At 35.2% G+C, this 15,643-nt stretch overlaps 1 protein-coding gene across 4 annotated transcripts in view; it reads right to left on the reverse strand.

The window, feature by feature from the left end:
• LOC138702125 (cytosolic carboxypeptidase 1-like) overlaps positions 1–15,643 on the reverse strand; it is a 225,387-nt gene that overhangs the window by 136,391 nt on the left and 73,353 nt on the right. For 3 of the 4 annotated variants that reach the window (XM_069829719.1, XM_069829720.1, XM_069829722.1), the window contains 5 exons: positions 13,685–13,828; positions 10,226–10,456; positions 8,042–8,279; positions 3,857–4,255; positions 213–422 (listed from right to left, as the gene is read on the reverse strand). In XM_069829719.1, the coding sequence (XP_069685820.1) occupies positions 213–422; positions 3,857–4,255; positions 8,042–8,279; positions 10,226–10,456; positions 13,685–13,828 (1,222 nt within the window). The remainder of the gene's footprint in view (positions 1–212; positions 423–3,856; positions 4,256–8,041; positions 8,280–10,225; positions 10,457–13,684; positions 13,829–15,643) is intronic. The other variant, XM_069829721.1, reaches the window with a different exon arrangement.

Genomic DNA, 15,643 nt, shown 5'->3' on the forward strand with positions numbered 1-15,643 from the left:
CTAATAGTTTGTCAATTTTCTCCTAACATATTCACATCATCCGTATAAACAAGCTGCTGATATATATTCTATCCCTGTCCATTTTCCTAATTATTACAATACTAATCATAATAATGCAACAACAACAGTGGCGGTTGTGGTAATAAATACAAAGACAATGCAACAACAGCAGTGGCAGTTGTGGTAATAAATACAAAGACAATGCAACTTACCTGCATACTCTACGGTCCTTAACGTTCAATGGTTCAAGAATTCCTAAGCTATCTCCGCCCACCATATCAGGATAGGCAATCTTCTTGAATGGAATGATACTGTTCACTCGAGAGGCTATGGTAGCATATGCGTTACGAGATCCGCTCTCTCTACCGATGTGCGCAATTATATTGATTCCACTGGCAGGTATGCTGTTGTCGCTTATACTCCTGCGAACAAACAAAGTCGTGATGTACAATTATCAATAGCAGTCTGTTTTCAATTCATATTTGGGCAGAACTGCTGAAGAACAGATTCATGGACCGTGTTGTGTTTAAAATATTTATGTTTGTAACATTTATTTTGTAGATGATTAGGCCAGGTAAGAATAACAAATCAGTGCAGCACACTACATGACACACTTTGAAAAATAAGAAACTTCTGTGAAGAAACGGCACTGACTGATCTCAGGTAACCAGCCAATCACTGAACGAGCAACACACTAACATTTTCAGGCAACCAATTTCTTTATTTTGGATAAAGTAATTTAAGCACAAAAATATAAAACATTAATAAACGTTTTCAGAAAAAGAACAAAAGACGAAGAACAGCTATGATTAACTTATGGAAAAAGAAATGGCAATGCTTTGACGTATTTGTGGCAGTGAAGCATCCACCATGAGAAGCAGAGATAGAAGTCGCTGAATTACATTAGGTCTACTCAGAACTGTCACAGATATTAGAAGAAGAGAATGCAAAGAAATGGAAACATGAGAAACCAATAAAATATCGGTATAATTATAACACATCAAAGTATATAGAGACTTTACTAGATAATCAGCAAATATTGTTTATTTGAACAGTGAAATGTTTTTGAAGTGTTAGTGAAATCAGGATAGAATCAGTGAAATGTGTCGTAGTTCCAGTGCAGTGAGTGAGTTGACAGCGAAATGAGTGTAATGTTGAAAGGTACTTGTGCAGATATGAACATATCATACTCGTGGGTTTTAGTTCGATCTTAGTTTTAAGATACAAATTAGATTTATTTCAAATGTTATTTTAAGTGATCATGCTTCATTTAATTTAGGATATTCCCTGTTGTTGTTGTTATTATTATTATTATTATTATTATTATAAATTATTGTTAGTATTAATTATTAGTATTATTATTAACTGTATTTTTAATTAATAAGTTTATTATTGTCATTATTGAGTGTAATTAGTTACCACTGCCACTGGGTATATACCCATTGCAGTGTGAATAAATACATACATACATACATACATACATACATACATACATACATACATACATACATACATGTATGCAGGAGTTGGATAACGGTTCTAAATGTTTAGGGATTTTCTTAGATTTAAGGAAAGCTTTTGACACGGTGAACCATCGTTTACTTCTGGACAAATTATTTGATATAGGAGTCAGGGGTATTGCGCATAAGTTATTTCAATCATACTTAAACAAAAGAACTCATTTAACCAAAATTGATGATAATATCAGTGAAAATGTAAATATTGATATAGGTGTCCCTCAGGGAACAATTTTAGGTCCTATTCTATTTTTAATATATATTAATGATTTATTAAACATTGATTTGAAAGTACATAATGGCTCCTGTTATTCTTACGCTGATGATACGGTGGTGATTTTCAGTGGTTTAACTTGGGAGGACATTTATAAACATGCCAATGTAGGTATAAATTTGATAAAAAACTGGCTTGATGCAAATTTGCTATCTCTAAATATAACTAAAACTACTTTGGTGCCATTTTCTTTAACAGTCTCTGGATTGAACAAATTGAAATCACTTTCTCATTTAAAATTAATAATCCACAACTCATTTTGTAAACTCTCTACAACCTGTAAATGTCCTTGCCTGAAAGAATCTGTAGATGTGAAATACCTGGGAATTATTGTTGATCAGCACTTGAAATGGGATAGACAAATCACCTTTTTATGTAACAGGATACGTAAAACAATTTACAAATTTGTAAACCTTCGCCATTACTTGCCTATTCATGTATTACGTTTGGTTTATTTGGCTCTAGTTGAATCTGTTATCCAATATGGTATAATTGGATGGGGAGGCATTACAAAAACTGCTCTTTTTCCTCTAATTATGTTGCAAAAACGTATAATCAAAATTTGTTTGAAAAGGCGACTGGATTATCCAACAAATTTGATCCATTCTGAATTGAATGTTTTTAGAATTGACCAAATTTATAAATACTCTTTAATGAAATTCTATCATAAAAATAGAACGAAATTTGTAGCTCAGCCACATGCTCATAATACGAGACGAAATGAAATTCTTAAATTAGTTGAACCTAAATATTTCACATCTGCTGCTTTACTACACAGTACAAATTATGGTCCACGGCTATATAATTCGATAATAAAATTTCATCCAGAATTGACTACTTTAAGCAATGAAATTTTCAGATCCAGAATTAAAAAATTTATATGACAGACTTCCCTGTATATATATTATGTACCATGTATTGTAAAACAAGTTTATTTCTATCCTAAGTATATTTTTTCTATCTTATCTTGGTTACTATATCAACATGACCTGCACTAACTATACTACTAATAATAATTTAATATTAATCCATCAATCTAAACATCGTCTCTTTTTTCACTCAGTTATTATTAGTATTATTATTTACTAATTTTATTACAATCTTTATGTGAGCTTTTTTCTTAAGTATTTTGTCTACAAAGTATGTGTATCTATGTAACGGAACTGTCCCCGAACACGAGCTTTGCTCTTTCGGGGTATTTTAATGTAACGTTTTTATGTATATGTTATTATTAAATAAATAAATAAATAAAATATGTACTGAAATATAAAAATAGCACGATGAGCCCCAGCCATTATACTAATTAAATTTATTTATTTATTTCTTTATTTATTTAACCTGGCCATCAGGCCTTCTCTTCCCCTCTACCAGTGGATTACAACTACAATATTAAGAATACGATTACAATTATAATTACAATTAATATTAAATTTACAGATACAATGAAAATCAAAGTACTAAAAGATTAACTGATTAATAAAAGCTAGACAGTTTATTGTAAAAGTTAAGAAGAGAGAAGCATTTCTTTTATTGATTAAGTAAAAATTAAACCTACTCTACGCAGTAAGAAAATGCTTAATAAGCTTGCTTTTGAACGCTACTAAATTCCGACAGTCTCTGATGTCACTGGGTAGGGTATTCCACAAGCGCGAGAGCGAGATTGTGTATGATGATGAATACGATGATGTCTTATGTGTTGGTATGGCTAGTATGCGGCTATTTTGCGTGCGTGTGAAGAGATTATGATATGATGACAGGTAACTGAAACGGGAGGCAAGGTAGGTAGGTGTAGAGGTGTGAAGGACTTGGAAAAGGAGAACAAGAGAATGAAAATTTCTACGTTCGTTAAGCCGTAGCCAGCTTAGAGTTTGGAAGGATGGGGTAATGTGGTCAGCGCGACGGACATCGCAGACGAAGCGAACACAAGAATTATGAACACATTGTAGATTTGTAAATTAAGAAATATAAGAAATTTAGCAGCCCTTCTTATGAAACTTCTGTCCCTTCAATTGGCCATGTGTCCCCATTGGAAAACCAGTCCTCTGAAGAAAAAAACGACACTCACCTCTTTGTAATTGACTTCAGCTTAACACCATTTTCCACTGCTTCCATCGTCGACAAAACAGAACTAACGGATTTCGTTATCTTCTGGTTTGCAATGTCCTTCAGATTGATGTCACTTGTTGACTTGCAACATTCCACTACCGCCTTCTGCCACGACTTTTCTTGATAGAGATCATCATCACACGATTTGCTAGAGTTGATCGTTGTTTTGATAGTTGGATATTGACTTAGTAAAGTCTCAGCGAAAATCTTCTCGGCCAGTCTTTCTTTGCAACTGTGTTCAAATTCAATATTTTCACATGGCTGCACACTGCTATCCCAGTAATTTGGAGAATTGAGCATAATATTCTTGCTATTTTCCTTCTTATATTTGCTGAATTCATTGAAGTAGTGCTCATATCTGAAATTGAAGGTAAAACTATTACTAGCTCACACCTACACACTGACAGTGTGTACAGCGGAATCCTCCTTTCACATTTTTCAAGGGATTACGAAAAAATGTTATAAATTGAGGGAAATGGTTTACGCATGTCAACAACATTAAGGATGCAGTGTTCAATATTTAGAATCTAAATATTTTAATCTAAATTTAACACAAGAAATACTGAAATCAGAAGTAAACACTGAAATACTGAAACAATTGTCTTTAGAGACAATTAATATTAGGTACCCTCCACAAAACTGGCTTCATTTATACACCGACGGATCCTTGATCTCCAGAGAACAAGGTGCCGGTGCAGGTGTTACATGCTGTCTCTTCTCACTTTATAGATCTCTTGGATATGGAACAACAAGTTTTGATGGAGAAATCGTTGCAATAAGTGAAAGTCTCAGGAATCTTCTATTTCACATCAATAAATTTAAGAATGCAGTTATATTGTCAGACTCCAAAGCAGCTATTCTATCAATAGTCTCTAAACATACACCTTCATCTCAAACAGCATAAATAACTCAAATGCTCTCTCAATTAATATCACTCAATAAAAGAATTGTATTCCAATGGATACCATCCCACTGTGGAATCCTGGGAAACGAGAATGCGGATGCTTTAGCAAAGAAGGGCAGCACTGCTACTTACAGACCTGTTACTAAATCTACGTATTACTCTGTGAAAAGATTTAGTAAATCTACATACTTAGACTTCAACAAACAAAATTTGATAACACAATCTCAAGGGAAAAAATGGAACTCTCTGCATCATAATCCACAGTTAATTCCCGATTTACCACGAAAATCGTCTGTAGCTGCATTTAGATTGGCAACAGGCCATGATTGTTTGGCCAAACACCTGCATATAATTGGAATATATCAGTCCCCTAACTGCCCATTGTGCAACTCAAACCAAGAAATGGATTCGGAACATCTCAAAATCTGTGTTTCAGTGGCTGGCCATGACAATATCTTTGAAAAATATTGGAGTGCAAGAGGTCAAATGACTTTATTGTCAAACGCCTGGCATTAGAAAACAACAACATATTTAGAATGACTTCTAATCAATGCTTGGAGCTTTTATAACACACAGGGCTATATTGAATATTACAATTATTAAATATTTAATTTAGAAAAAGTAAATTATCATACATATTATTTTAATCACTTTAAAATCTCAAAATATAAGGTCTATACACACACTTCAAACCGAAACACAACATGAGCTCTTTTTACAAAAGAACTCTGATATTTTGTACAGTTTATATCTCGTCTCCAGTTTATTTGCTTCTCCAGTTCATACAGTTTATCATCCCCTTCTGTAGCAGAAGATACCTCCTCACACTCTCTAGTGCTCTTGTGGGAACACCAACACTGTCATCACTAGGGCTCCGATTTCTATTTGTATCCTGATTCTTTCCACAAAATTAAATTAAATTAAATTAAACGCATTGCTAACTTCCCTGAACATGATACGGTCTTTATTGGCCACATAAATGCATATTTTACCATTAAGTTATATTTGACCAAAATAAGGAATAAAAGCATATCCTTGGTCATATTACAAGTAATCATTTTAATAGTTCTCCAAGCATTTATTCATGCGTTTTGTGTCAATAATGACAAGAGATTTTATCTGCGTTTAGATATTTATTTTGAATTTATTTTTATTAGAAATATTTTGTGGTTAAATTAAGTTTGAAGCTAACTGGATTCGCCAGCAGTAAGTTGTCAAAAAACAAAGAACAAAAGAATGTTAGGAATATAGTCAGATTGTCGCTGTTAGGTCTCTCCCAAACATGAGATGCTTAAGAGGTTCCAACCCCGCTGTTGCCAGGTAGTAATTATCCATAAACAGTCATTAAACCTGTTAACATAGCTGTAAAAGAATTTGGAAAGACGTCGGACATTTTTGCCCCTCTTTTACTCCTTCTATTTTTCTATGGACAGTCAATTATAGTAGAACTCCAATTATCTGGAATTCTGGATAATTGGATATAGCTCACGAATAATTAAGAAAAAACAATGTCTGACAAAGTAAAAATCAATTTTTATTTATAAAAACTGAGCAAACATAGGTATGTATGTACTGTACTATTAAAATTGTACGTTAAAGTAAATAAAAACTAAAAATTAAGACCCAAAGGATGAAGCTGTAAAATATCTTGGAGTGCACTTAGATCGTCGTCTATCATGGAAACATCACATCAACAACAAACTTAAATTGGCCTACTCAAGACTCACTAAATTATATCCGCTCCTCAACAAGAAATCATCTCTAAAGCTACAAAATTGCATGCTACTTTACACATCTCTATTACGACCTCTACTGCTTTATGCCTGTCCTGTCTGGGGAGGAGCTGCAATAAGTGAAATTAAACACATCCAGTCATTTCAAAATAAAGTCCTACGAATTTCACTCAATTCTCCTTGGTTTGTCCGTAACAGCCAACTACACAGAGAAACTGGTATTGACACAATCAAACAGTTTATTCATTCACAAGCTAAGAAGTTCTGTAACTTTATTTTATTGGGTTATTTTACGACGCTGGATCAACATCTAGGTTATTTAGCGTCTGAATGATATGAAGGTGATAATGCCGGTGAAATGAGTCCGGGGTCCAGCACCTAAAGTTACCCAGCATTTGCTCGTATTGGGTTGAGGGAAAACCCCGGAAAAAACCTCAACCAGGTAACTTGCCCAGGAATCGAACCCGGGCCACCTGGTTTCGCAGCCAGACGCGCTGACCGTTACTCCACAGGTGTGGACAGAAGTTCTATAACAACCTAGAAAATGTTCCAGGCGCCATCCACTACTCTCTCGGAAGGAAGTCCACATTTCCCACCAGAATCAAGAGCCGACTTCCAATGGACCTCATATTATAATCAAAATTTATCATCACACCAACCTATGTAAATAATCATTAATTAACCATTATTTTTGTTCATTGAGGAGCCCAATCTAGGCTGCCCTCAATTCAGTGTCATGTATTGTATTTATATTTTATTTAGAAATGATCTGTATAGCGCTAAATGCGCTGATCGATCAATAAATTATTAAAAAAATAATTAAGATACAGTATTGTACACAAATTTATTTAGTACAGTACATAATTCTGTATAGTACTCGTACTCTATTTTACTTGGAACATCTCGAATAGCGTATGTTCCTTTGAAGAAATCAGTATTTACTGTACAGTATTCAGTTTTGTATTTTCCTGCAAATCAATCCAAATAATTGGAGATCCGGATAATTGGAGTTCTACTGTAGTTAATATTAAAAAAACAGTTTTGTACAATGGCGAATGAAAAACTTTTCTAACTAATCTTGGAAAAATATTTAAAGTGTTTTGAGTCATATTTGCGAGTTTCTACGTCATATTTTGGTACTTTGTAGGGCTCAAGTGATTGCATATTTCCAGAGTTTCTAGGTCATATAAATCCGAGCTAGTCGCAATTTTATGTTACATTTTTCGCATGAACACCATCTTTTTATCCTCCGTTTGGCACAAACAATGTAAATTGCGGGAAGTTTGAAATTACGACACCATAAAGACAGGGGAAAAAATATATTATAATAATAGAAAAATTGAAGGGCTCGAGAAAAGTAAAAGTAGGATTCGACTGTATTTCTTTTGTAGTGATCCTGTATCATAAGAGGTTGGTGAAGTTCAAGGTATGAAGTATTTTGTACTGAAACAATAATGACATCTTAAAACAGGTTATTCTCAATACATTAAATCTGTCTGAAACAAACCCAATGAGATCTTCTAATTCTCGCTGCACAGGAACTGGTGGGGTGGTATCTTTAATCTTCTTTTTTCTAGTGACATTTTCTTCATCATCATCCTCATCAAGAGCACCATTGTCTTCATCATCATCGTCCTCCTCGTTGCCATTTTCATCATCACCATCATCATCTTCATCCTGCTGAACATCTTCATAACTGTCGTCATCAGAACCTGGACTACCTTCATGTTCTGAAGAATGCTTGCCTACAGATAAAAACATAGCAAGGTTATAGCTTTGGCATGCGATATTGATTCACAATCTAGTTTCAGAATGTTATTGGTTTAATTTAAATTATTTCTCAAGACAATAATAATTATAGACTCTGTTTGTTTATTTAATTCCTCATCACCACCATTAGGGCCTGGATTTATATGCATTATAAAGTAATGTGGCCAGAATTCCTGAAGCTCAATATGGGACACTTGGTAATACTACAACTTTGCAGAAACTCCCTCTCCTGATCATACAACATTCTACCGCAAATAGAAATTTAATGTTTTAAGTTTAAAATAATGTAAATATTATGTAGACATTAACTGTTAAAAATGTATCATGTTGTTGTTCAGTCAACTGACCAAAGACAGACATGAACCTCATAAGTGACACCAATAATGCATCACTTATGAGTAGGGTTGCCACATGCCATGGTTGCACATGTGATACGTTTGCACGTGGTTCAAAGATGACTTCTTGCCTCCTTTAACCCAGGAAAGGTCACTATATACAATGTCGCTCAGGTAGTTGCATATCTGACATCTTGCTGAGGTTAGCACCGCATTGGATTTTTTTCTGTTCTAAGTTTTGCCAAATGCAAGGCACTAGACAACAACAGTTCTGAGAGGGGCAATATACCGATTTGGAGTGACAACACATGTTTTATTAAGATTTGGGGCTTTCTTTTTATGTACCTCAATATACAGGGTGGAAGTGAAATAACCCTCCAGATTTTCGGAGTGAATAGCTCATGTTGTATGTAACATAAAATTGTAATATATATATATTGGTGAAATGTTCATAGTTCTCTTAAAAAAAAAAAAAAAAAACAATATTTAACACGCTCTTATTCGGTAACTATTGCAAGCAGGATCGTGATTTTTGTCCATATCGATAGGAAATCTAATAAAGAATAATTTATCCTTCTGGCGTATTTCAATAGCGTGGACAGTTTTCGTGTAAATTTAATTTTAAAACCACTAATTTCAAGCCACTGAGCGATGCGAGCAGATTGCAACCATTGCATTCTGTTGTAGCGAGAGACAGACTGAATTCGTTGAACTCTTACATCTGTATTACGAGAAGTGTGTATTAGCGGTGATGTTGCCGGACTGCTGAAACTTGCAACTTAATTTTCTAATTAACCGTGCTTTTAATCACAAAATATAATATGTGACTAATTGCAGGAAATGGGACCTAAAGTTGGATTTTTAATTTTTATTTTTTATTTATTTATTTATTTTTTTTTTCTTTTTTTTTTTTTCTTTTTCTTTTTTGTGCTTTCAAAAAGAGGATGACATACTCAGCATTAAAAAAGATTCATGGTTCTAGGTGCTATAGTTTTAATATATTACTTATTGAATGTTGATATTATATTGTGTACTTTTCGAGAAAAATGCAATTAAAGTTTTCATTTGTGTTCTTAGCAACTATAAGAAAGATTTAGGTATTTAAGATGCACGGTGTAAAACTACGTCCTAGTTTAGTATGTAAAAAAAGGCTACAGGTAGCGCAAGATGTCAAATCATAGAAATGCAGTTTCTACAACGCAAATTTGTTATTTTGTTCTCCTGAAAAATTTCCTTTTACGACTTTAGGTCCCTTTTCGCACAATGGGTCACATATAGGTTATACATTCATGTAATTGCACCCTATCATCCCTTTCAATCTGCAAGGTTATTTCACCTTCACCCTGTACAGTTTCTTTGAAAAGAATGTGCATAACTGCTGTAGTACTTCCAGTCCCATTATTATATGTTCAACTGGCTTTTGCACTACAAAGTACATGCTTTTTATTTTAGAAGAATGTGAGTTGTCCAACGAAACATCTGCACTCAAGGAAAGGCTTAGGAACTTTTAAAGGGAAGTAACAAACCCGAATAGGATTAGGAATTCGTTGACTTTAGAAATCTGACAGCACAGCTATTCAACGTACCTGTGATGCTACTGTCACTGCTCGAGTACTCAATCTTCACAGCTGGTAAGAGGAAAGTTGCTGGACTCAAGACACTTTCTACAGGCAGTTGTTTTCTCTCCAGACATCCGTTAATGATGTTACACACTCGTGAAAGCACGTGATCATAAGACTTCTCCTCTGGGCAGCGTGAGCTGAATTTGTGGAGGAGCGTCACGGCATCGAGCGCACGCATTGATCTGCGACCGATCTCTGTAAATCATCACACAGTTCCAAGTTTACAAAAACAAATATTATTTTGTCAACAGTGGACCTAACATTTTACTCCTGTAAAAGAGAAAAACATTATGTCTGTATTTAAGCAAAACAAGCTAGTGAAATTTCTATCATTGTACGAAATATGCCAACCACAAAATATACTGTACTTACTCTACCGCAAAAACTACGAAATATGCACCAGCATTTTATTCAATGTAGTTAAAAAACATGTTTGTGACTTCTGTTTCAGTCAATTTGTCAATTGCTTGGTAACAGTAATATTTCTGTACTTTCTCTATGAATATTGTGGGCTTTTTTTTCTATTTTTTTCCCCCTCCCACTCACTTTCGCTATCTCTATGGATATCGAAAAAAAAAGATCGATTCTTGTAGTCTACTATAGCAAAGACTGAAGAACATTCTCCAATCTTTGCTACAGTATGTTACGCACCAGAGGCTATAGTTTGATGCAAAGGGGTTTCAGGGGGACTAGAAAAGGACCACAATGACTTAGGTGTGAACTGTCTGCAGGCAGAGTGGTTCCTACTTCTAATGTAGACAGTGAGAGGGACTTTTCTGCCCACACGAAAATACTCACTGACTGTTTCACACATCTTCGTATGGACAACGTAGAAACCATACTTAGTTTATATTTTGGTGATGATGTATGTGATGTGTGATAAAAAAAATTAACGAGTTTTATATTAAACATAACATAACATTTAATTGACAACTTATTTCACGACATACCCACCGAAATAGTGGCAGGTTTAACACCGAAATCACCAATTTTATTTCACCAAAAAATATGGTCCCTAAAAATATAATCTTTAATCATTAGAAAGTGTTACAATTAGCATTACCAGACATCTGTCTTTCGCAGAACATTCCCACATCTGGTCAGACATTGTACACACCCAGGAAGAATATTTGGGCCACCTGAATTTTCCAAGTTCCAGTTACAACATACTGTGCAAGCTCAGTGCTTACTCAAAAATTTAACAACTTGCTTACTGAGCATGGGCTGTATATTATAACTGGAAGTAAGAAAATTCGGATGGCCCAAATTTTGTTTCTGAGTCAGTACCAAATCAGAAATTGTCCTGCTTTTCTCTCTCGTCAATTCTCAGTGGACAAAAGAGAGAAACTGTCTATGTCTGGTGTCCATTAGAGGAATTATATTTGTAAATTTAATTTAAGACAACTACGTATCTGGTGTGGATTTACACAAAAATAAGAAACAAATTCCTTGTTCAAATAAATCGGGTCATCACAGAAGTACCAACAATCAGAAAATTAAAGAAAGTATAAGCTAAGATTACAATTTACCTTATTACATACAGTATTGAAAATAAATATCATGTGATCGTGAAATGTTTTTTGTAGGAAATCCTGCTTTTCATTTTTTTCATCTGGTAAACCTAGTTGCGATCGACACTGCTTAAGCCAGAATGTGTTAAGAGTTTCGTATCAAAATTTCCCAAATGAAACAACGGAGAATGATGCAGTTTTATTTTAAACTCTAAAAATCTGTCTATCGCATATACGAGTTTTGAGTGACACAGTTTTGAGGGATTATCCATGACCAGAATGGCCTGACTCAGTTAGGACAGATTAATATATGAAAGAAGTTTATAGAATAACTGTAGAAACTAAATTAAGAAACAGAATCAGCATGTGAAGTTTTACACGAAAATTAATTAAAACAAAAACTGTTCATCAAGCACATGACACTCCTTGACCCCAGAGCAGGGAGGGCATACGATGCAGCTCCAAGACAAGCAAAAATCGTTGGAATCAGTGTGGACGGACATTTTCGATTTCAAAAAAGAACATGACTTCAGAGGACAGTGTCTATCATACGTGTTTAAACTGTGTTACAGTGATTTAAATATTGCACTAAGTTAAACAGAGATTATATTAATGATCTACTTAGGTCAGTGATGTTATCTACATGTTAGGAAGCAGGACTTGTACTCCAAGGCAGTGGCGGCCAGTGAGGCATTCTGGTAGTGGTGCCAAAAGTGAAAAAAGGTTTTACGCAAATTACCCTAGTGAAACTGATAATCGCAGCTCACATTTACATTATGTTAAATAAAACGCATTAATTAAACCAGCTATTTTACCAGGTGTACAGTTAATAATGCATCTAGTAACAGTTACAATAACATTTCCGAAACTAATAATGAAATTTACAGATACAGATAATCAAAACTTTTACAGTATTGTTAGTCAAATACAAATAACTTTTATAACTATTAAAATTACTGGCAAAGCACACGAGATAAACAGTGATATAGATAATAAACGAACACGTTTGAACTTTATTTAACAGGCCGATGAATCCATGGCAGCGGCCTGAATAACACATGTTCCTATCCTGCACAGATCTCATGTATCGTTAACAGAAGCATCAATACTAGCAACAGTGTAGCGATATTTAGTTGCTGCAAAATAAAACAAATATTACACAACATTAACAAACAGTTTTACATAATATGAAAAAAATATTTATCTTTATAAAAAGAACCATGACTATCTCTGCGTTCAGTATAGTTAAATGGATAATACTTTACACATTCAAATCCAAGTTATGTGCTTTAGTTTTGAATTGGCAACATTACATTAACATTTGGCGCGGAACTTTAACTTGTGTTTTCGTGCAAGTCTGCGGTTGATGGTTCCCTTCCTAATGTCTCCAACAACCCTGCCATCTAGCGAAATTTCTGCATTACTGTGCTCTAGCGGGCGGAATATTAACTACTGAGTCAAACTGAATTCCGTTCAAAGTCTGCCATAAGAAACTCATATAAACTAGAATCAGTAGCCTTTTGTACAGTGTTATATGGACGTACGCAGTGCCACACAGAAGTGGCTCCAAAGTTCAGAAAAACACTGCAAGAGTGCGTCCCGATCTGTGCGCGCACTCATTTAGATGAATAAAATACGAATAAAATGTGTAGAAATAAACTATTACAATTGCTTTTTAGGATATTATTTTTTGTTTATTTCATTGGTGGTGCCATGGCACACTGGCACTACCCCAAAAGCCGCCCCTGCTCCAAGACTTAGGTTGGAATTCTGCTGGTGCTGGAAAGTGACCAGGATGTTGTACATTATCATCTGTGCTAGGCATGCCACCATGTAAAGGATATCTGTTTCTAATAAGCAACTAACGCAGGCATTCTTTAGAGCAAGTAGGAGCGCTTTGGTTCAGACTTACTGGTGACACACAAGTGCTGGAAAGTGACCAGGATGTTGTTCATTATCTTCTGGCGCATTTTCCCCTCATAGCGATCCCAGCGCTCAAATATTCGAAATAAATGGCCTAGCAGTCCAGTCTTCACCGTGCGGGTGCAGCCGCTTTCTGAAACACCAGCAGCAAAATGTGTAACGCTAACCAAAAGAATTATATATACTATGTTAGCAGGCCCATATTTACCAATGGGCAGACCAGGGCAGTTGCAAAATTTAGAGGTTGCCAGTTTTTTGCCTTAAGGGCCTGTGAAACATTTGCGAACTGTGTAATGATTGACAAATAAAAAACACTTTAAAAATCGGTACTTAAAATTTCTGTCTTTCTGACAAAAATATCATATACGACATTCGAACAACCCCAAAACCAGGCCTGCACAAACAGCGCTCAACGAGCGCACGCGCTCCTTCAGAGCAGGAGAGCCGTGTTTTCCGCTCGCCGAAACGGAGAGGAAGATACGTCAGAATGACATAGACTTGCTATAGGTAGAGGAGAGGGAAACGATCACTCAGTTATCTAGTGGAGTGCAGTGTGTAGGCCTATTCTCAGTAACTGTTTCACGTTGCTTACCTACTGCTACAGTACAGTATGGAGGAATCTAAAAGACGGAACGTAACATTTAACGATTTACAGCTCGAACTTATTGATCTTCAATGTGACCTAAGGGCTAAAGATCGTTTGGATAATACTACTAGCATGGTTGAGTTTTACAAGACTAAACATTAGCAATAATATCCACGACTATCCAGGCTAGCTGTGAAAATGATTACTATGTTTGGCTCAACTGTTTTCTATAATCAACTTTAATAAAGGCAGATATCGAAATCTGTAACTGATGTTCATTATGATCTGTAGGCTACTGTTCCTTTCAGCTGCCAACAGCATAAAACCTCGTTTTGATGTACTGATAAATAAAAATATAACAAAATGATATTGTACATTTAAGTAGCTATAGAATTTCTATTACTTCTGTAAAATAAATATTTCTTTATTAATTAATAATAGTCCAAGATAGTTTTGCAAACACTGAACGGGAATTCATTTCATAAACACTCGTACTAGTACTTCCTCTTGTGTATATTTTGTATCAGATCACCCCTTCTTCCAGTCCACCCTATACTGAGCGCAGCTAATATCTGCATTCCACTCATGACCTGAGCCGGCTCGGAGAGCGCGAACCTTGTGCAGGCCTGGCCAAAATGAATAAAAGAATAATTTTGCTACAACAAAGAGCAATCTGTGAAATGTTGTGCGGCATGAACGATAAACAAATAGCATTCATTAAACCAGTCAGTGATATTTGTATGGAATTAGGCTAAAAATAGCGACAATGACATTTAATATGAGATGGGATTGACAGATTAACAGATACTGGGCGTGTAGTTAGGATTTAATATAGCACAGCCTATGAACCAAAACGTCCTCACTCATTCTTAGAACTGCGCAGTGCCCACTGTTGAACTACAGAGACATTATTATAACTGAGGCAAGAAAACAGCAGGTGACTTGTGGCCCACTGCTAGCGTGGTTTCCGGCGAGCACATAACCATTTCTCTAGCACTTCTACAATACATAACAGCACTAACAATAAATGTTCAATAATTTGGACTTATCATGCTCACAGTCGTTGCTGAAAATGGGCCCTATTTGCCGCCACACACAACTGACATGTTCTGATAAACGAATGAACAACACTCTGAAGTTCCACATTGATAGCCTCGATTTCTTCTCGTATATAGTCTTTTAGTTCATCTATAGAATGAGGATTTTTCCTATAAACCCTATCTTTTGGTGTTCCCCATAAATAAAAATCTAGGCTTCGTGGAGCCCACAAATTATTACTCATTAGTTTCGTGCCAAAAATATGCCGTAATTCCCTCCTTGACAATGAGAATTTGTTGGTAGGCATTATCTAAATACGCAATA

Source organism: Periplaneta americana, chromosome 6 (assembly GCF_040183065.1).
Source record: "Periplaneta americana isolate PAMFEO1 chromosome 6, P.americana_PAMFEO1_priV1, whole genome shotgun sequence".
Lineage (NCBI taxonomy): Eukaryota > Metazoa > Arthropoda > Insecta > Blattodea > Blattidae > Periplaneta > Periplaneta americana.